General features: G+C 45.2%; 1 protein-coding gene and 1 pseudogene across 1 annotated transcript; one reads left to right on the forward strand and one right to left on the reverse strand.

The window, feature by feature from the left end:
* Positions 1-5,238: 5,238 nt before the first annotated feature.
* Positions 5,239-6,169, reverse strand: LOC147988153 (uncharacterized; annotated as a pseudogene).
* Positions 6,170-12,719: 6,550 nt separating this feature from the next.
* LOC147988154 (F-box/kelch-repeat protein At1g23390-like) lies at positions 12,720-14,253 on the forward strand. The gene has a single exon (XM_087541327.1). It carries the CDS (start codon positions 12,774-12,776, stop codon positions 13,986-13,988), a length of 1,215 nt encoding a protein of 404 aa, XP_087397453.1. The 5' UTR covers positions 12,720-12,773; the 3' UTR covers positions 13,989-14,253.
* Positions 14,254-21,557: the final 7,304 nt, after the last annotated feature.

Raw genomic sequence — 21,557 nt, forward strand, 5'->3', positions numbered from 1 at the left:
TGGCTAGTTCCTCTCCCATAGCCTGTCGTTTGGGTTCGAAAAATCACCACAATGTTTGCTTGACTGGTTTGTACACCTTCAATATGTTGAGATTGTGTTCGGCCAATCGGCGTGGGATTCCTGGCATATCCGAAGGGTGCCAGGCAAAGATATCCCAATTCTCTCGCAAAAACACGTGTAATGCAGCGTTGACCGTTGGATCCAGCTGCGCCCCAATGGAAGTTGTCTTCTTGGGGTTCGTCGGGTGGACTTGAAATTTGACTATTTCGTCTGCTGGCTTGAAGGAAGTGGACTTAGGTCTCTTATCGAGGATTACGTCGTCCCTATCCACTGTGGAACGTAGGGTGGTCAATTCTTCTGCCGCGAGGGCCTCGGATAGTACCTCGAGGGCCAAAGAGGCAGTTTTATTTTTCGCGCGGAGTGCTATGTCCGAATCACTGATGATAGTGATAACTCTGTTTGGCCCGGGCATTTTGAGCTTCATATACTCATACTGGGGTATAGCTTGAAAGCGTGTGAATGAGTCTCGCCCCAGCAAGGCGTGATACACGGTGTTGAAAGGTGCCACGTGGAAGAGTAACTTGAGACGTCTCCGTCGTATCTACTTTTCCAAACACTTTTGCCCTTGTTTTGGACTCTAACTTGCATGATTTGAATGGAACTAACCCGAACTGACGTTGTTTTCAGCAGACTTTCCATGGTGTTATTTATGTGCAGAAACAAACGTTCTCGGAATGACCTGAAACTCCACGGAACTTGTTTTTGGAAAATGTAAAAAATACTGGAAGAAGAATCCACGTCAGGGGGGCCTCCACCTGTCCACGAGGGTGGAGGGCGCACCTGCCCCCCCTGGGCGCGCCCCCTGCCTCGTGGGCCCCCTGACGCTCCACCGACCTCAACTCCAACTCCATATATTCGTGTTCAAGGAGAAAAAAATCAGAGAGAAGGATTCATCGCGTTTTATGATACGGAGCCTCCGCCAAGCCCTAAAACCTCTCGGGAGGGCTGATCTGGAGTCCGTTCGGGACTTCGGAGAGGGGAATCCGTCGCTATCGTCATAATCAACCATCCTCCATCACCAATTTCATGATGCTCACCGCCGTGCATGAGAATTCCGTCATAGGCTTGCTGGACGGTGATGGGTTGGATGAGGTTTATCATGTAATCGAGTTAGTTTTGTTAGGGTTTGATCCCTAGTATCCACTATGTTCTGAGCTTGATGTTGCTATGACTTTGCTATGCTTAATGCTTGTCACTAGGGCCCGAGTGCCATGATTTCAGATCTGAACCTATTATGTTTTCATGAATATATGTGAGTTCTTGATCCTATCTTGCAAGTCTATAGTCACCTACTATGTGTTATGATCCGGCAACCCCGAAGTGACAATAATTGGGACCACTCCTGGTGATGACCATAGTTTGAGGAGTTCATGTATTCACTATGTGTTAATGCTTTGTTCTGGTATTCTATTAAAAGGAGGCCTTAATATCCCTTAGTTTCCATTAGGACCCCACTGCCATGGGAGGGTAGGACAAAAGATGTCATGCAAGTTCTTTTCTATATGCACGTATGACTATATTCGGAATACATGCCTACATTACATTCATGAATTGGAGCTAGTTCTGTGTCACCCTATGTTATGATTGTTACATGATGAACCGCATCCAGCATAATGCTCCATCACCGATCCAATGCCTACGAGCTTTTCACATATTGTTCTTCGCTTATTTACTTTTCCGTTGTTACTTTTACAATCACTACAAAACCCAAAAATATTACTTTTGCTATCATTACCGTTACTTCCATATTACTTTGCTACTAAATACTTTGCTGCAGATACTAAGTTATCCAGGTGTGGTTGAGTTGACAACTCAACTGCTAATACTTGAGAATATTCTTTGGCTCCCCTTGTGTCGAATCAATAAATTTGGTTTACCGTCGAAAACTGTTGCAATGCCCTATACTTGTGGGTTATCATAACTCTTCGGACCTATAGTTTTCCGGCGTGCCGAATACCATGTCGAGTTTGATTTTCCCCAAGCATCTTGCTTCCCGACTGGGTATAATGCCTCGAAAAGTTCTATTGCTCTGCTCAATGCGACTCATGTCCATTTGCATTTTATTGAGCGTGTCCTCATAGATGAGGTTCAGTCCGCTGCCACCGTCCATTAGCACTTCCGTGAGCCGAAAGCCATCCACGATTGGGTTTAGTACCAAAGCGGCTGGTGCCCGGACTGAGCGGGACCTTGGTTCGTCGAAGTAATCGCTGTGTCGTTCCAAGGGTTTATTGCTGCTACTTGGCAGACTTCGGTGAGGTCGCGGAGCGCCATTTTGCGCCGATTGTTTGATGAGAAGGTATCGAAGACCATGAATACGTTGAAATCGTCATCCTCCGAAGAGTACTTCTCTAGGGTAGTGTTGGTGAGGATACCCTCGCCGCTCTTGGCCACTTGCCGGAGTATCCAGCATGCCTGTAGGTTGTGCGTTGGTTTGGTATTCGGCGTCATGTGTATTTGACAGGGCCTATCGAGCCATTCCTCGAAAACGGTTCTGTGTCCCATAAAGGGCTTGATTTTCTTGTCCACAGGACGATGGTCAGGTGCCCCCCGAGGGTGCATCTCTTTTGCTCGTCCGGGGCATGGCTTAAAGGCCTGCGGTTACCAGCAGGCTGTCTGAGTTTTCCAAGCGCTTTCCATTGCGCAGTACTTCAGTACTATGTGTGTCAAATCTGCAAAGTGCAGTACGCGACGGCGGTTGAGGGCATTTAGTATTCCCTCGTCCGTACAGTTGTTGCGGAATACTGAGATCGCGTTGTCGTCGCAGCAATCTTTGATCTTGTTTTTAACAAGGAGGAATCTGGCCCAAAAGTGATGGATTGTTTCCTGAGGCTGCTGCTGCACATACATTAGATCGCATATGTCCGGTCGACCGGAATTGCTTGGGGAATATTGTTTGTGGTGGGTGGGCGGGCTTAAATTCACGCTCTGGCCCACTGTGGAATCCGGGGTTTGACAAATTTCCGAGGTCACCAGCTCGGGCTCCAGAGTGTCCGATGAGTTTTTCGACTCAACTTCCGGTCCTATGTTCGGAGAACAGGGAGTGTCCTCCCGGAGTAGGGTGTCCGGCCCTTCGGGCTCGGAAACCTAAACAAGAGTTATTGTTGGCCTGTTCCTCCACAACCGCTACTAGATGGGGGGTCGGTAGAGATTTAATTTCTCTCTGATCGGGTTTAAGCCCAATCCGATCATAGTCAGTTACGACTCCCAAGGCAGCGATGCAATCTAGCAGCTCGTTCAAAGACGCTGCGTCAGAGTATTCAGGGCCGATGCGGACATGATTTTTGGTGGCTTGGGGGGCCGCCCTCGGCTTAACGGCCGAACGGGCGCCCATGGTGAAGCTACCAAGGCAGAGGGTCTGCCCTGAATCTAGAGCTCCTCAAGAAGTGATGCGGTCGTTGATGACAAGGCGAGCCATCAATCCTTCTATCAATGACACAGAGGAACTATCAATGAAAGCACCAATGTCGGTGTCAAAACCGGCAAATCTCGGGTAGGGGGTCCCGAACTGTGCGTCTAAGGATCGAAGGTAACATGAGGCAGGGACATGATGTTTTACTCAGGTTCGGGCCCTCTTGATGAAGGTAATACCCTACTTCCTGCTTGATTGGCTTTGATGAGTATAGGGGTTAAAAGAGTTGATCTACCTCGAGATCGTAATGGCTATAGACACCGGAGGTGGCTACGGCTATACAGAGTCGGTTTATAGAGAAAGGAATCTTCATATCCATGCGTCAAGCTTGCCTTCCACGCCAAGGGAAGTCCCAGCCAGACACGGCGGAACGCCCTTCATCTTGTATCTTCACGGCCCATGAATCCGGCTCATGTCACATAGCCCGGACGCCTTAATCCAGGACTCCCTCGGCTAGGAGAGAGGCCCTTTGATAACGGTCGTGTCTGGAACCGAGATCAAAGGGGTCAGACAAACCGGGAGCTATGGCCCCCGAAGCCCGACCGGCACCCTGGTCTCACGAATCGTGACTGATGCACCTATTGTTTTCTACTAGTGTGGCCTAGGACTTCAACCCTGAGTGTTCGGAATTGGCAAAGCATTAATGACGACCGGAACAACAACCTGTTTGCACACTAAATAGGCAGCCCAGTATGTATATATATTCACATAGAATTAGGAGAATAAATATTAAAAAACGTGTGTGTTGTAGGACTTGAACCTAGGTCATCTCGGTTAGAAATCGGTTTCCAGAACAATACACCATGAAGTGATTCATGTACCAAAATGAAGACAACTTTATATCAATGGAGAATCATCAGTGAAATATGTATATAGAATTAGTGGATTTCAAAAACAATAAAAATGATAATATATATACATCTTGAGGAAAATATAAAACCCATAGTTTTAAATAGCCCGCTATAACACGCTATAGCATTTACAAAAGGTCTTGCGCTAAGAGACTTTAATCCAAACAAATGAACAAACATTTTAAATAGCGTGCCATTTGAAAGAGGTCCGTCGCTAAAATGCTTAGCGCGCTATTTAAAACTATGTAAAACCACAATTCAACATATTAGTTGAGAGGAAGACCGCCGTTCGCACAGCCACGGCGCTATCTGCGGCTAAACGGCGTCAAGAGGACGACTGACATGCTCGATTCCGAGCTGTGTCGCCATGATCGGCTTATCACAGAAGACAAACGAGGAGGAAAGGAATGCAATGGTCTACCAAGAAACGAGGAAACAGTAAGGCACAAAAGAAGGAAAGAATTGGTAAACGATCGGATGGGATCTCCTGATTCTCTTTCGCCTGATTCTACGTGAATGTATATGTACATATTAGGTTTCCAGTAAGTGTGCAGACAAGGTATTGTTCTAAAAGTCATTGGTGTTTTGGCAATTCTGAACGGGCTGGGTTCCAGTCCTGGGCGAAGTAGAGGTTTTTATATTTTTCCACTCCAACACCCTTAGCTTGGTTTGTGTGAAAAAAAAGGACAATTTGCAAATAGATCCCACAAAAAAAAGTTAACTCATGAGTGTTGAAAGGAACGATGACATGGCATCCACATGGCCGGTTTTTCTCCTCTCAGGCCGGTTTTGACCTATTTGATCAAATAAACGAGTTTCTAAACTAAATCCGATCAGTTCCCAAGTTGGTGGCCTAAAGTGTCTAGCCGATTTGAGTTTATAAACTACTGATGCATTTTTTTGCGAAAAACTTTCAATCTATTTATCTTCAATCATGACAGTACAACAAACACCAGAAATAAAAATTACATCCAGATCCGTAGACCACCTAGCGACAACTATAAGCACTGAAGCGAGCCGAAGGCGCGCCGCCGTCATGACCCCTCCAATGCCGGAGTCGGGCAAAACTTGTTATAGTAGACAGTAGGGAAGTCGTCGTGTTAAGGCCTCATAGGACCAGCGCACCAGAACAGCAACCGCCGCCGATGAAGAATAACGTAGGTTGGAAGGATTCAACCCGAAAACACACGAATGTAGACGAACAACGACGAGATCCGAGCAAATCCACCAAAGATAGATCCGCCGGAGACACACCTCCACACGCCCACCAACGATGCTAGATGCACCGCCGGAACGGGGACTAGGCGGGGAGACCTTTATTCCATCTTCAGGGAGCCGCCGCCTTCTCGCCTCCCTAAGGATGACACAAACCCTAACAAGACAGGAAAAAACGACTGAAAACGGAGCCCTCCCGCCGACCCTTAGTAGGATCCACCGCGCCCCCATGGCCCAATGGCCACCGGAGACAAGGCGGACCCGCGGTGGCGAAGGCGAGAGACAGAAACCCTAGCTTTTTTTCTTGGAGGAGGAGGAGCGACTTGGCTGCTAATAACTACTGGCGCATTTTACTTCAAAAGAAATCCCAAAATAAAGCCTTCTCATAAGCAAATGCCGGGATCTACTGCACATCCATGACCCTAATGCCACAAAAGACGAGGCAAATCGTCGGAGGCGGCGGCAGAAGGCACGAGAAACACTAACAGTTGGTTGCCCTTGCATACGAACACCTACCGCTGACAAGTAACTTGACCGTGAGTTTACTCTCGTCTTTCTTAAAAGAAAAAAGTATTGTCTCTCACCCATCTGAGACTTTTCGTACCTTTAGGTGTTGCGATGATGCTGACAGCATCTGCAAGGTCACTAATGCGGTACGTAATGGGACGAACTGACAGTTCCGGCGTACACAATACTTAGTTTACACGATTTGCTGGAACGTTATGACGTCTTTGTTTGTTTCGTTTTTTTTTCTGGCAGATATTTTCGCCGAAACCTCATCAGGAAGGCAGCGTGCTTTTCAATAGATTACATGTTACGTTGGTTCCGTGTACGGAAGGATGTCAAGTCGGCTGTACGCACATATGTCTTCTCTCCGGACGCCAAAGACGGATAACAAGGTTTGCTCAGCTCTAGCGAAGGAGGAGCAAGTTCAACGGCACGCTTTCAGCTCTCTTTAGTGCTTGTAGTCGTCACTAGATAGTCCACGAATCTGGTAGTGATTTTTATTATCTATGATATTCTTTACACTGCCACGATTGAAAATGAATAGATTGAAAGTTTTTTTAAAAAAAGACATCAATGTTTCGAAAAATAGCCCAACTATTTTTATCTCACATTTCATACAATTGCAACAACACAATTGTTTCAGAAACATAGCCCCGGTTAGAAAATCGACTCAAACAACATGCATGCTACAGAAAACCTTGCCCCCACTTGCAAACCATTGCAACTAGATGTGTGTTTCAGAAACATAGCTCAGTTGCAGAAGTGCGCCAGAGGAATGGACGACATCAGAGGCTTCGCCTTCCATGGCGTTTGTGGCACTGTATTAAAGGCAGCGGCCGCTCGCCATGCTTGGGTGGATGAGAAGCGGCAACCATGGGGACAGGCAATGCTCCATGACCGAGGTGCTTGGGCCATCACGGGGCGACTGTCAGGCACGCCATGTGGCACATCAGGGCCGGAGGGAGATGGAATGGAGTGGGAGATGAAGTGGGCTGGAGGGCGGTGGTGGTGGCTCCACTCGCTAACGACAGTCGCTGGCCAACCGGGCGCCTGGGTCTGGCGCAATGTCGAGCACCTCCTGTCGGTGGCAGCTACGAGGCTAAGGGTTTCTTCGTTGACTAGGCATTTTGCAGAAGTATGTGGAGTGGGCTGTAGCACTGCCGTCGTCGTTGTTGGCCTTTGGGTCATCGGCGACGGCGATGTCGACCTGGAGTTTTGAGTAAATAGGCGATTTTTCGATTAACTTAATCCATGAGTTAATCACTAGCATGGCATTGACACAAATAAACGCATATTGATATTCAGTCAAGCAAGCATATACTACGCTAATTGCAGAAAAATCTACGTATAACGCTAGCATGGCTAAAAAGAAAACAGTAGAAGCGGGATAAACGAGTTATATCCTCCAGTAGGCCATGCATAGGTCGCGGCGCCGGGGGCGTCGCATCTTTTCCGTACAGGACTTGCAAAAATAAGCGCGTAAGTGTGAGCTCGGCACGGCTCATTCCCGTGTCGCGCCGCGGCGAGCGGGGCGGAGGAGTGCCCGAGGGCCTCTTCTCTTCTCAAACTTCAATAACATATAAAAGAGAAACCCTTATACTCCAACTTCCGGGGTAGGACTAAACTTTCCACTACACCTAATAGTAATAAATCCACACGGGCCTTTAAAGATTGTCAAAAATTGCTATATGGACCTAAAGCCCGTCCCATATTTCAGCATGGAGGACCCTGGACAAGTCTGCAAGAGACCGTTGTTGCGCTTGATAGGATCGAAATACCGGCCATATATTTCAGCAGGGTTCAAGTCCTGGTGCTCATATTATTTTTGTATTTATTTCTGTTAGAGATACGACATGTAATCAAACACGATGAAGAACGAAATCAAACACATGGACACATGAATTTAATGTGGAAAACCTCTTGAAAATAAATACAGTGAAGAACAAATCGAACACAGGGACACAAGAATTTAACGTGGAAAACCCCTCAAAATTGAAGGGGGGAAATTCACGGGCACCAGCTAGCATGTCACACAGGTAGGTCCCAAGCCTATCGGCGAGGGGCCTCGCTCCGCTCGCTCGTCAGAAGTTAACCTTTATCTTTATACTTGAATTTTGATCACAACATAACAATTTTAGGATTTTCGGCAATGCACATTCAATGGGAGGAGAAGTTCCCCTCGACTATGCGGCACATGTGCTGATTTTCTTAATCTTAAGATGATATGCCGGCTCAGCCTGTCGAAGGTGCTAAAGAGGAGGGGAATGGTTTGCGTACGTGTGTGTGTGTGTTAGTGATGAGTGCATGCGCGTATATATGGGCGCCTGCATCTTTATTGTTTTATTGGAAACGCATAATAATATGGTTGCTAGTTTTCTTCAAAAACATTAATTGTAAAAATAAAGGTATACTTTTAATATATGTTGGTTGAGATTTTTGATAAATTAAATTAATGATAAGATATTTCTGATTTTTATGAAATCTTAACCTTTTTTTGGTTAGTCTGTCATGTATTTTTAATAGACTACATAAGTTACTATATGGTTCAACATCATTTATTTCTAAAACATATTTACAAATATTTGATGTGATTAATTTATTTTCTAAATATTTAGTGGGTTGTAATAATTCTGGTGGATATTCATTTCCCTAACATGTGTGCCTGATATATGATGTTGCCAAAAAGTTTCAACGATTGATGAAATCCTCCTATTGACAATGATATGTGTGTCTGGTATAAGGCATTACCAAATTTTTTTAGATATCAATCAGATATTGATCCTGATTGATTTCTTCCTAGATATAATTACCAGGATACCAAAGATTGATATAATTTTCCAGAAAAAATTGGTATAAATAAATTGTAGGGTAAAATACCAAATTAATAGTAAATAGATGATGTAAAATAGTTGGAATGATGGGGCATACGATAAAATTAAAGTGTGGTTAAGGAAAACCTGAATGTTAGATGAAATCTTATGTTTTTTTCTAAAACTACAACAATGCCCGTGCAGTGCAACGGCATATAAAATTCTAATACCTTAGCTTGTGATTTACTCCCTCCGTTCTTTTATAAAAGGTGTATTTGTTTTGTGATAAATTTCCACAATGTAAGGTGCAATTCTTCTAAATCCTCATAATCTCTTTTTGATCCCTATAGAAAAAAGGAAAGTATCTTTCTCCCGATTGTCTGTATCTCTCTTTATAGAAAAAGAAGGAAAGTATCTCTCCCTTGATTGCCTGTATCTCTTTCTTTCAAAGCTTAACTGATTTACTTCCAGTAATCAATAAATTTGACAAGGGTAATTTTGTACTAATGTATACATAATTTGTTGCCTTGGCCACCGTGCCCAAAAATATACACCTTAGATAAAGGAATGGAGGGAGTGCCTGTCTATAGTAAAGCGACTGTGAAAATAAATATTCATCAATTCTACGCATGATCTATCTTATATTTTGATCAGAAGTTTGGTATGTAAAATTAAAGTGGAATTGGTTGAGAAGGTAACTAAATAAAGTTGATTGATTATTAAGGAGGATTGTTGGATGAAGGGGTGATGGGAAGAAAGGTGAAACGGGAACTTTAGGTTCTTTTTAAGTAGTAGAGAAAACTAGAACAATGCCCATGCGTTGCAACGGGATATAAAATTCTAGTAACTTAGCTTGTGATTTACCTGTCTATAATAATGGGGTTGTCAATTAAAAAATTCATCAAATTCTACCCATTATTTATCTTATACTTTAGTCCCGGTTTGAGGCACGAACCAGGACTAATGGGGTTGAGACCTTTAGTCCCGGTTCGTGCCACGAACCGGTACTAAAGGTTCCATTTTCAAACTCTAACCCCCCCCCCCCCCCCCCCGTGGATCGCCTTTTCAGTTTTTAAAAAAATAAAAAGAAAATAATGGAAATGTCAAAAAAATAAAAGAAAATAAGTTTCTCATGTGATATGTGGTCTAGTTGTTGGGAAAATTTGCAAATGTGAATTTTGACTTTATTTGCAAAATCTCTCTAAAATTTGTAAAAATGGGCATAACTTTTGCATACTAACTCGGATGAAAAGGTTTTTTATATGAAAAATCATCTACTCGAAAAGTTACATCCAAATTTAACTCGGGGAACCCCGTTAAACATTTTCAAAATCCTCAAAAACCTAATAGAAAAAAAGTTACGGGGCTTTTAAGATCTAGAGTGGAAAAAATTAAAAAATATTCAAACAGTGGGCAAACTGTGGTCAAACAATGGTCAAACTAATTATTCTAGAATATTAGTGTTACTAAATAATTATTTTAGTTATTTCAATTTTGGTCAAATCTGGTCAAACTGTGGTCAAACTGTGGTCAAACAATGGTCAAACTAATTATTCAAGAAATATTAGTGTTACTAAATAATTATTGTTTTTTAAAACAATAGTTTCAAACTCAAACAGTGAAATGTGTCACTTCATGCTCAAGCAAAATTCCTGAAGGTTAATAGGATTGACATCTTACTATTGTCAGGAAAACAACAAGTGCAGACTTGGAGCGAGGGAGAATAGAACCCGGAAGTTAAGCGTGCTCAGGCTGGGGGAGTGGGAGGATGGGTGACCGTTCGGGAAGTTAGATGATTTGGAATGATGAGGGGTGATTAGAGGATAAATTGAGAAGTGATGAGGGGTGGTGATTACAGACTAGAGGTTAAAATAATTCAGAAGTTTGAAAATAAAAAAAAATTCAAAAAAAAAATTTCAAAAAAAAATTTAAAAAAAAAATCATAAAATTTCCTTTAGTCCCGGTTGGTACACGTGGCCGCGCCCTTTAGTCCCGGTTCTGGATTGAACCGGGACTAAAGGGTCAGGGCATTAGTACCGACACTTTAGTCCCGGTTCAGGAACCGGGACTAAAGGCCCTTACGAACCGGGACTATAGACCCTTTTTCTACCAGTGTTGGACCAAGAGGTGATGGGAATAAATGAGAAATGGGAACCTTGCTTTCTTTTTAAGTACAGAAAATTAGAACAATGCATGTGCGTTACAATAGGATATAAAATTCTAGTAGCTTAGAATTCTACACATGATTTTATCTTATACTTTGATCAAAAGTTTGGAAAGTAAATTAAAGTAGAATTGGTTCAAAAGATAAGTAAATTAAGGTGATCAGTAATTAAGGAGGAAAGTTGGACGAAGAGGTAGTGGGAAGAAAGGTGAAACGGGAACCTTACGTTCTTTTTAAGTACTCTAGAGTCACTTATTTTGGAACGGACGGAGTAGTATATAAAGATATAGAGATTTTATACCACGTTAATCTTTTTTTGCAGGGTTCTCTAATAGGCTGGCGAACTACCAACAAGGATGGAGTGGACAACTAGACTGTTTTGGTGTTAGAGCATCTACAACCATGCGCGTCAAACCGGTCTTATATGCCCAGGCGGACGGACCAATCACCGAGCGATAAAAACACAAACCCACGCGGGCGCCTCAAACCTACCTCTAACGTTTGGGATGTCCGACGTCCCTGATATCCAGCCCAAATGTAGGGTGGATATGGAGAGGCCCGGGCGAGCCACGTCAGCCTGGTCCACCACCGACTCCATGCCATCCCAACAAAAAAAAACAATATGTCTCCTCTTCGAACCCTACCTCACTCCACTCTTCTCTCTCGCTCCGTCCCCTCTTCTCCCATCTTCGATTTCGATCGAATGCAATGATTCTGGCGAGATGTCGTGCTCCGGCAACCACTCAGGATCCGACCTCAACGTTGAGAAGGAACTGGCCCTTCGCATTGGGCTGGAGCGGTCCAAGGTGAACATGCATGGGGGCACATCCGGTGGCAGCACCCACGCCGGCGCAACGCGAATGCCCGAGCTGGGCCCTCGTGCACGTGCACAACTTTGTGAGGGTTGCGCAGTCCGCTCCGCCCCTGCGCCATCCCCTTCCGCCGCCAGCGGGTGCTCCGGACGGGCAGCGGTGGGTGCTAGTGACCGCCTCGCCGGCACGGACGCGCGCGGAACTCGCTGCGTGAGGTTGCGGGCAAGAGGAAGGGACGCAGCAGAGCAATCCGTGTGCCGCCCTCGCAGGTTGCCGGTAGTGGCTGGCGAGGACAAGCTGCTCCTCGCTTTGGTCTACCGCCGGTCACTGATGATGGCGGAGACGGATGCTCGCCGGCTACGGAGAAAAACGTGAAGGTGCCTCGGCTTGCCATTGAGCAGTGAGAGTGCGACTGGAAGGGCAAACGCCGGGCGAGGATGTGGTGAAGATGCTCCTCCTCAGTTTACTATTATCTTTTTTTGTTGTTTAAGTTTAAAACTTGTCCGGTGATGAACTATGGCGACATCTTGGATGATGTAAATAGGATTTCGGTGTCCGTTTGCCGCCGATTGCCATGTCCGTTGTTTGATCTACGTATAGTAGTTCACGTTGCATGTGTAGTATGTATACATAAGGGTGCTGGATATGAGGTTCGCGGATATGCGAGCCAAGATTTAAGGTCTGACCGGTACGGTCGCGAATGCATCCGGACACGTCCCCGGGTGTGTGGAGCGCTGGAATTGGTACTCGCGGCTGTAGATTTTATTTCAACCAAGGGTTAGGTGTGGGATGGTGAGGCTACCTGCCTGTCGTTTTTTTTTTGTGTGTGCTGGGTACCGCCTACTCTATTTAGCTAGCTAGCTCAGCGCCGGAATTAGAGGTAGAGCTATCTGGTTATTCATATAGTACCTTCACGGGGGTCGTGCTGGAGTTGGTGCTTGCATAATGGAAGTGAGCAATCTCCACACCGACCCGCCGGCGGTTGCTGCATTGTACCTTCACGGGGACGTGCTAGAGTTGGTGCTGGAGCGCTTGCCGGCGTCAGACTTGTCCGCCGCGGTAGCGGTCTCGCGCGAGTGGCTGCGTGCAGTCCGATCCGCCCTTCTCCGGCGCCCACGGCGGCTGCCGTGGCTTGTGGTCCACCTCCACGGCTGCCGTCGCCAGACCTTGGCGTATGATCCCCGCTCAGGCGTTTGGCTGACCACGCATTTGCACGCCCCGCGCCACGCCCTGCCGTTGAACCTACGCCTCGTGCGGAGCGCGCGGGGGGACCGTGTCTGCGCGCTTTCCTCGTCAGGCCTTGACATCGCCGGCGACCCTCTTGGAACTTCCGCGTGCATCTCCCTGAAGAGTCCCAGTGTGTGGCGTGTCGACCCGGTGTTGGCAGTGGTGGGCGACCGCATGGTCGCCCTCGGCGGCGCGTGTCAGCTTGCGCTTGCTGAGGGAGAGGTCGTGGCCGCAGCGGAGGTTCATGAAAGCGGAAATTGGATCACTTGTGATCCTCTGCCGTCGAAGCTCCGGGAGTCCGCCGCAGCAACCTGGCTCTCGGCGGCCGCGACAGATCAGAGAGTATACCTCACGGATAGAACCACCGGGTGGACGAGCTGGTTCGATCCATTGAAACGGCGGTGGGGTCCCACACGTTGCCTGAGACCAGACGCCAGCGTTTACACGTGGGGCGTCGCGCCTGGTCGTGCCGGCGCTGAGCGGCTGATGCTGTTCGGAGCGAAGCGCGACGGCGAGGAAGCAAACAGAGTCGTTGTCCAAGCATGGGAGGTGCATGGCGACGTTCTGGAGCTGTCCCCCGGCGCGGCGCACGACGCAATGCCGAGCGACATGTCGGAGCGGCTTTTCCCCCGAGACGAAGACGAGGACGACGAGGAGATGATGCGATCGATCGGGGTGTGCGGCAACGCCACAGGAGGATACGTGTACAATGCGGCCGAGCCTGCCAATGGCGCCGTGCTGTACGAGCTGACGGAGCGGCAGGCCGGGACCGTCGTGGAGCGGTGGGAGTGGGTGCCGTGCGCACCGTCGGTTCACGCCGAGTCACTGCACCGCGCAGTCCATGCGTGCTCGACGGTGGGATTGGACGAGCTGCAGCGGGGATGGGCAGCAGCAGGACAATCAGCAAGCAAAGCAAGTACGGACGCACACTAAATCAATATGGGTCTGTCCAGATCTTAGTCGATTGATGTCAGCATTTGTTTTTCTTTTACAATACCGCCCTCCATCTTTGTACTGTACTGGCCCGTTGCTTTTTCTTTTCCTTGTGTTGAGGTGGACTCGTCTCTCTCTACTTTTTTCTTCTTTTATTTTTTCGCTGGACTTGTCTCACATCTCGCTGCATAGTTTTTAAGGCTGGTTTGTCTATTTTTTGGTATGTTATCCTTACCATTACGTCTTTTAGTGAATTCCGATTTTTACCCCCTAATTTAGCATTTTTGACAATAACTACCCAATCTAACAAATTTTCATTCAGATTACCCCATTTAGTGACAATCTTGACTGTTTTTACCCCTTTTATTTTTTGAAAGCCTTCTTGCAAAGATCGTGTTTTACTCGAGAGTCGAGACTAAGTGCCCAAGCATACATTTCTATTAAAACCAAAATCACATCCTGTTTGTTAATAACTGGTAGTAATAATTTTAAGTTGACACACATCATTGGAGCCAAACTAAAAAACACATGTTCGACAATATCAGTGCAGATCTGTAAAATAGAATGTAATGTTTTTATTTGATGATTTCCCAAAGCGTAAAATAAATGCTTCCTCCGATGTTTTGCATCATGGAAGAAAACTAAAATATCATCTCATTAAACCTACAAAGCACAATACACAATGCAAGATTGAACGGTCTTGAGCGCACAAGATAATTGTTCATCTTTCCGACGATGTGGTGCACACATACACTTGACAGCCATGAGAAAAAAAAACTAGATGCGGCTAAACCAAGTGACCTGTTCGGACATTGGAAAAAAAAACTAGATGCCGCCAAACCAAGTGACCAGTTCGGACATTGGCAAAAAATGCCAAGAGGAATCCGATGGCAGGGAGTTAGCTGGCAGATCGCTCTCAAAAGAATTACTGGGGTAAGAACTAGCAAAAGTTTTGCTAAATGGGGTAATCAGGATGAAAATTATTAAATGGGGTAATTAGTGTCAAAAATGTTAAAATAAGGGGTAAAAACTGGAATTCACTCTTTTTTTAGAGGAATTCCTTACCATCGCGCCCACGGTAGAGGAGTTGTCGACGTGCCGTCCTCTTCGGCGTCCTCAGCGCCGCTTGCGACATAGGAATGGAACCAGGATGCCAACGTCCACGGCCTTCGCACAGTAACCACTCCACCGCAACCAACTTGATGTGTTTATATCCAAAAATTAGAGCTATTAGACCCGTGTTCCATTCCTAGTATGAATTATTTTACAGAAGGAAACGTAAACTTAAAAAAGAATTCATCAATTTTTTAAAAGATAATTTATTAAAAAAACGAATTCATGAAATTAAAAGAGTTCACCATATTGTATTTGAAAAAGTTCATCGATTTTGATAAAAAAGTTCATGAATTTGAACAAAGTTCACATAATTTTGAAAAAAGATCATGGATTTGAAAAAAGTTCATGATTCTGAAAAAAATTCATGGATTTAAAAAAAGGTTCATCGATTTTCATAAAAAAAGTGCAGGAATTTGAACAAAGTCCACCGAATTTTAAGAATGGTCATGGATTGTAAAAAAGTTCATTGATTTTGCTAAAAAACTTTCTCTAATTTAAATAAAGTTCACCAATTTTGAAAAAAATCACGTATTTGAAACAAATTCATCGATTTTGATAAAAAAAATCATGAATTTGAACAAAATGCCCCAAATTTTGAAAAAAGATCATGGATTTCAAAATAGTTCGTTGATTTTGATAAAAAAAGTTAGTATGTTAAAGAACGTTCACCGAATTTTGGAAAAAAAATCACCAATTTTGGAAGAAAAATGCTTAGTGAATTTTTGAAAAAATTTCATCAATTCTGCCAAATAAGTTCGGACATTTTGAAATAGAAAATGGAAAGAAGAAAAAAAAAGGAAACAGGAAAGAAAAGAAAAACTGAAAATAAGAAAAGGCTAAAAGAAGAAATTTGATATACAGAATCACGTCAAGTTGGTTGTCTAATATGGTTAGCCGAGCTAAGAATGAACTAGATGTCGCGGGATCGCATCTGGAATCACACAGGATCGTCTTTTTAGTTTAAAACCAGGAAAAACTAAGGTAAATGGGCCGTCGCACAGCGCAGGGGGGTGTGCGCCCGTTTGCACCGATGCCGTTATCCGGCGCAACAGGCGCCAAATAGGATTTGGCGTCGTCGATGCCTTCCCCGACTACTATATGTCATCCACATGGGCTGTTCGAATCTAGGCCCATTAACTCCCCCACCCGAGTCATCGTCGGCAGGGGCGGACGCACGTTGTGACGAGCGGGGGCCCAGGACCCCACTCAATTTCCTGTCGCCCCGGTATAAACACCCGATCCAGCCAGCAGGCCCCCGGTCATGCAAGAGCTGGTGCCCCCACTCCCCATCGGCCCTTCTCCGTAAAGCCCATAAAAAAGCAAACCAAATCGAGAAAAATGAAGAGATGCGTGTCCTTCAACAAAGTGATGAACACGAGGAGAAATTGGCTACTGCTTGCCTCTTCGACTCTCGGAGATCAATCAATTAATGAATAGGCTAATAGCTAGAAAATCGATTAAACCAAGAAGTGAACCGTCAGCCACCACGCACTGCCACTTTGAGGATTGGTCGATCGTGGCTCTGCGGCTGCCCACTCGCCTGCCGGCTGATGCCCGCCCTGCCGCCGGCCGCCGCGGCGCGAGCGCTGGTCTACGTAGGTCCGGTCTGCAGCCAAGCTTTATTAATCTCAATCTCATCCCAACTCCGAAACTGCCATAGGCAAACAGAAACACAGGTACTTCTCGATTTGGTTTGCCTGGATCTCTCCGGTCCTTATTTTTTATTTGATTTCTTTGTGTTTTCTGTCAAACCAAGTGAAAATATGCAATCCGTACTAGTACTCTATCAGGCATGTACTGTTGGTTCTAACCATAAATTATAGGATTAGTGTGGCACACTACCGGTAGCTTAACTTGTAGTACCATTCTGGAATTTTCTATGCAATTCAATCCGGCAAACCATTCTATTACTCTCACTTGTCTGCTGGCTTGATAGTCTGCTACTACTAGGATGCTTTCTCTCGGAATTTTTACAGTTAGAAAGAAAGGGACGACACCATCACCACCAACAGGTCTGCTTTGAGCCCAACTGATTTACTTTGCCATTTTGACAAGGAAATGTTGCTGAAATTAGCCAAGATTTATCCTGATGATTTTTAATCACAAAAATATGGTGACTCTTGAACACGAACTTGGTCTCTGCATAGATAATATACTCCATGATACAATGTTTTCTAGCTTTGGACAAAATAGGTGATTTGGCTAAACCGACGGTGGATACAAGGAAGCATCTCTCCTATCATTGGTATATTGGCTTTTGAAGCTAGCGTTGACTCTCCCTGTAACCAGTGCCAATGTTGACAGATGTTTTTCAGTTATGAAGATTGTGAAGGGTGCTTTGGGTAACAAAATTGGTGATGATTATTTGAGCCATAGCCTAATTTGCTTCGTGGAAAATGGACTGCTGGACGAAATTGCTTATAAAGTGATTCTTGATCGTTTCCATAAGATTAAAGATCGTCGTGGGAGAAATGTATTGTAATGATCCTATACCTTACACCTCTTGTGTGTTTACCATTTCCATTAGAATTATAAATTGCTAATACTAATATGTGTTTTTTTCTTTTCAGAACACAGTATTTATGTTAGAGATGAATATTCTTTTGCAAAATATGAACTATTTGGATTTAAAGTCTTTTTGTAAGGTATGTTCACTTTATTGATAACTTGTTGTGTTATGATTGGATGAAGTATCTCTTTTTAGAACTTGAATGAAATATCTTATGACTTGCAAGAAAATGTCTATATATAGGACATATAGACGTTTATATAAGCCTATGTGTAAAAATTATCGAGAGTTTTGTATAGCTGGGTGCCCCCGGTCAGTTTTTATCCTGGGTCCGCCCCTGATCTTCGGGTCCTTTCGGTTGTTCTGCAGGCTATTTTTTTGGCGAAAGGATTTCCCTGCGCAGCGGAGCGTCTTCTCCCCAGACCATTTCTGACTTTCTATTGATTATATCTTTCTCTCCACCTTCTGCAACCTCAACGTCTTTTTCCTTTCCCATGCTGCTTTATTTCCTCTGGCACCTCCGCTCCCTCGGTCCCTCCTACATCCCGTGTTGTTCCTCTTCCATAGTTCCACCAGGATGAACCGCCACATGCCAACTCACAACTCTCTCATGTGGACGCTAGCTCCCTAGTGCGATTCACTACTCGTTCGGATCAGCTAACATGCTCATTTCCCCTCTCTACTTGCACTTCCTTGAACAACTCAATGCATGGATATGCATCTCTTTCCAGGTGTCACCCTCCTCTCTTTTTGCATCCATTATTATCCAAGTTTCTATCAAATACATGTGTATATTATATATGCATTGTAAGGAGCCTGATATGGATTGCTCACAATCGAAGTGGCTACAAGTATTGGTCGAGGGAAATTGTCTCTGGTACAAGAACTAGGGTTACAAGAATGGGGAAGCGAGAGTAGGTAGCCGCCGGTGCCGTTTCTGCTTGATCCACTGGATGCCACACTCGCTGTTGTGGCTGCCTCAAGTAGTTGGTAGGACGGGCTGGAGTCACAGCGTCCACGTCGGCACAATGATGCGCTGGTTGGGCCGCCTGTTCGTCGTGGGCCATGGGCCTGGTCGCGAGCTGGTCGAGCCACCCGTGCTTGGGTCTTCATTGTCAGCGCGCCCGTTGGATGCGGCTGGTGTAGGGGCGATGACATGCATGAATGACTCATAATCAAAGTTCTTTCCATCACATGCAGTGTGTTGCTATGCATCCATTGATAATATGTCACTAGTAGGAAAAGGGCCTAATGTGAAGCACATTAGTCTCGGTTTGTAACAGAACCGGCACTAATATGACCATTAGTGCCGGTTCCAACGTCTAGGCGGCTGGAGCTCATTAGTATCGGCTCATGGCGAACCTTTAGTACCGATTCGTGCCACGAACCGGTACTAAAGAGGCCGTGGCAGGCTAGGGCCCCACCAGCACCTTTAGTACTGGTTCCACTAGTAGAAAAGGGGGCAATGGTCCAGGCCGGGTCAGCCCATTAGTCCCGGTTCAGTCTAGAACCGGGACCAATGGGGGCATTGGACCCGGTTCGTGAGCCCAGGGGGCTGGCCGGGCCACGTGGGCCATTGGTCCCGGTTCGTCTAGACCTTTTGGTCCCGGTTGGTGGGACGAACCGGGACCAATGGGCCTGGCTCCTGGCCCACCACCATTGGTCCCGGTTGGTGGCCTGAACCGGGACCAAAGGCCACCCTTTAGTCCCGGTTCATGCCACAAACCGGGACCAATGAGGTGCCTATATATACCCTCGCCCGCGAGCAGAGCACTCCGGTGCTCTGTTTTTCTCAGGCCGGCGAGGGGAGGGGTTTGTGGTGCTCTAGCTCACCTCCTATGCACATGAGGTGTTCGATGAAATGCCCGAGCCACAGTAGTTAAGCTCAAAGCTCCATTTTCCTCGAGATTTGTCTAGATTTAGCGGTCCGTCACGCCCCACCCCCGTCTTCACCGCCGTCGATCATCCGCGCCGATCTCATCAACGACACCACCGTGGTGAGCCTCTTGTTCTTATCTTCTTTCTGAAAGGAAAATATTGTTACTTGTATGTTTAGATAGATACTTGTATAATTTTCTTACTTTTATTGTTGCATCTTATGTAGTGCGATGGTTTTGGTATCCGCCCCCGTCGGCCCTCGTCCTGTCTATGATTCGAATGTGGTATATATATTAATCTTTATAACTATTGGTTCATTTATTGTTTATGAAAATTATGCGGACCAACTTGACATAGATTTTATTTATCTAGGATGTATGTGAACCGGAAATTCCAACCGACCCTATTGTCGAGAGGTTAAATTTAGTTGAAGAAGAAAACAATTTCTTGAAGGAAAAAATAAAAAAAATTGAGGAGGAGAAGATGATATTGGAGTTGCATGTTGCGGATGTCGTCGATGATCACAAGATCAAGATGGATGCAATGCACTTGAAGATTAGAAAGATTAGAAAATATGCCATTCATACCGAGGCTTGGTATCATTATGCCGTTGGATCAATTGTTACCTTGGTTGCGATTATGATCACCTTTGTTTTCGCATTTAAATGTTTTACATAGTTTCAATGTATGGTTTAATTAATTAGATGCTCTGGAGAGCTATATGTTGTTAGATGAGAACTATGTATGTACTTTGGTTTTAATGTGATGATGAACTTCTATTAATTTGGACACTTAATTATATATAATGCACGCAGATGAACCGGCAATTGATGTACGGTGACAGACACACCTCCGAGTACATTAAGGGCGTGCATGAGTTTCTCGATGCGGCTGAGGAAAACAAGCAGAATGGTTTTATGTGTTGTCCATGCCCTGATTGTGGGAATACGAAGTCTTACTCTGACCGGAAAATCCTTCACACCCACCTGCTTTACAAGGGTTTCATGCCACACTATAATGTTTGGACGAGGCACGGAGAAATAGGGGTTATGATGGAAGACGACGAAGAAGAAGAGTACGATGACAACTACGTGCCCCCTAAATACCGTGATGCTGCAACAGGGGGAGCTGGTGAAGATCAAGAGGAACCAGACGATGTGCCCAATGATGCTGCAACGGGTGAAGCTGCTGAAGATCAAGAGGAACCAGACGATCTCCGCCGGGTCATTGTCGATGCAAGGACGCAATGTGAAAGTCAAAAGGAGAAGCTGAAGTTCGATCGCATGTTAGAGGATCACAAAAAAGGGTTGTACCCCAATTGCGAAGATCGCAACACAAAGCTCGGTACTGTACTGGAATTGCTGCAGTGGAAGGCAGAGAATGTTGTGCCTGACAAAGGCATCATATACAACTCTTCTTTAAGAGATCCATTAAGGAATGTAGTTTTGACATCCATTTCCCAGATTTCATAAAATGTGGTAATTTGCTAACATGATTCGGACAAACTTAAGCATTGCTACGAGTGAGAAAATCTCATCCTAGTCAACACCATGAACTTTGTTAAAAACCTTTTTCGACAAGTCTAGCTTTGTAGATAGTAACACTACTATCAGCGTCCGTCTTCCTCTTGAAGATCCATTTATTTTCTATGGCTTGCCGATCAATGGGCAAGTCAACCAAAGTCCACATTTTGTTCTCATACATGGATCCCATCTCAGATTTCATGGCCTCAAGCCATTTTGCGGAATCTGGGCTCATCATCGCTTCCTCATAGTTCGTACGTTCATCATGGTCAAGTAACATGACCTCCAGAACAGGATTACCGTACCAATAAGTGGTATTCATCAAGGTATTCTCTGCAAGTACTGAAATAAGTGGTAACAGATAGTTTTGTGACAAGATAAATTGTAACGAGCAACAAGTAACAAAAGTAAATAAAGTGTAGCAAGGTGGCCCAATCCTTTTTGTAGCAAAGGACAAGCCAGAACAAACTCTTATAATAGGAAAAACGCTCCCGAGGACACATGGGAATATCGTCAAGCTAGTTTTCATCACGTTCATATGAT

This window comes from Triticum urartu, chromosome 1A, assembly GCF_056163025.1.
Source record: "Triticum urartu cultivar PI428250 chromosome 1A, HENAU_Tu73, whole genome shotgun sequence".
NCBI classification, from domain to species: Eukaryota; Viridiplantae; Streptophyta; class Magnoliopsida; order Poales; family Poaceae; genus Triticum; species Triticum urartu.

Bases quoted from the DNA above. Each gene is read 5' to 3' on its own strand.
- LOC147988154 (XM_087541327.1), top strand. From the start codon at position 12,774: ATGGAAGTGAGCAATCTCCACACCGACCCGCCGGCGGTTGCTGCATTG.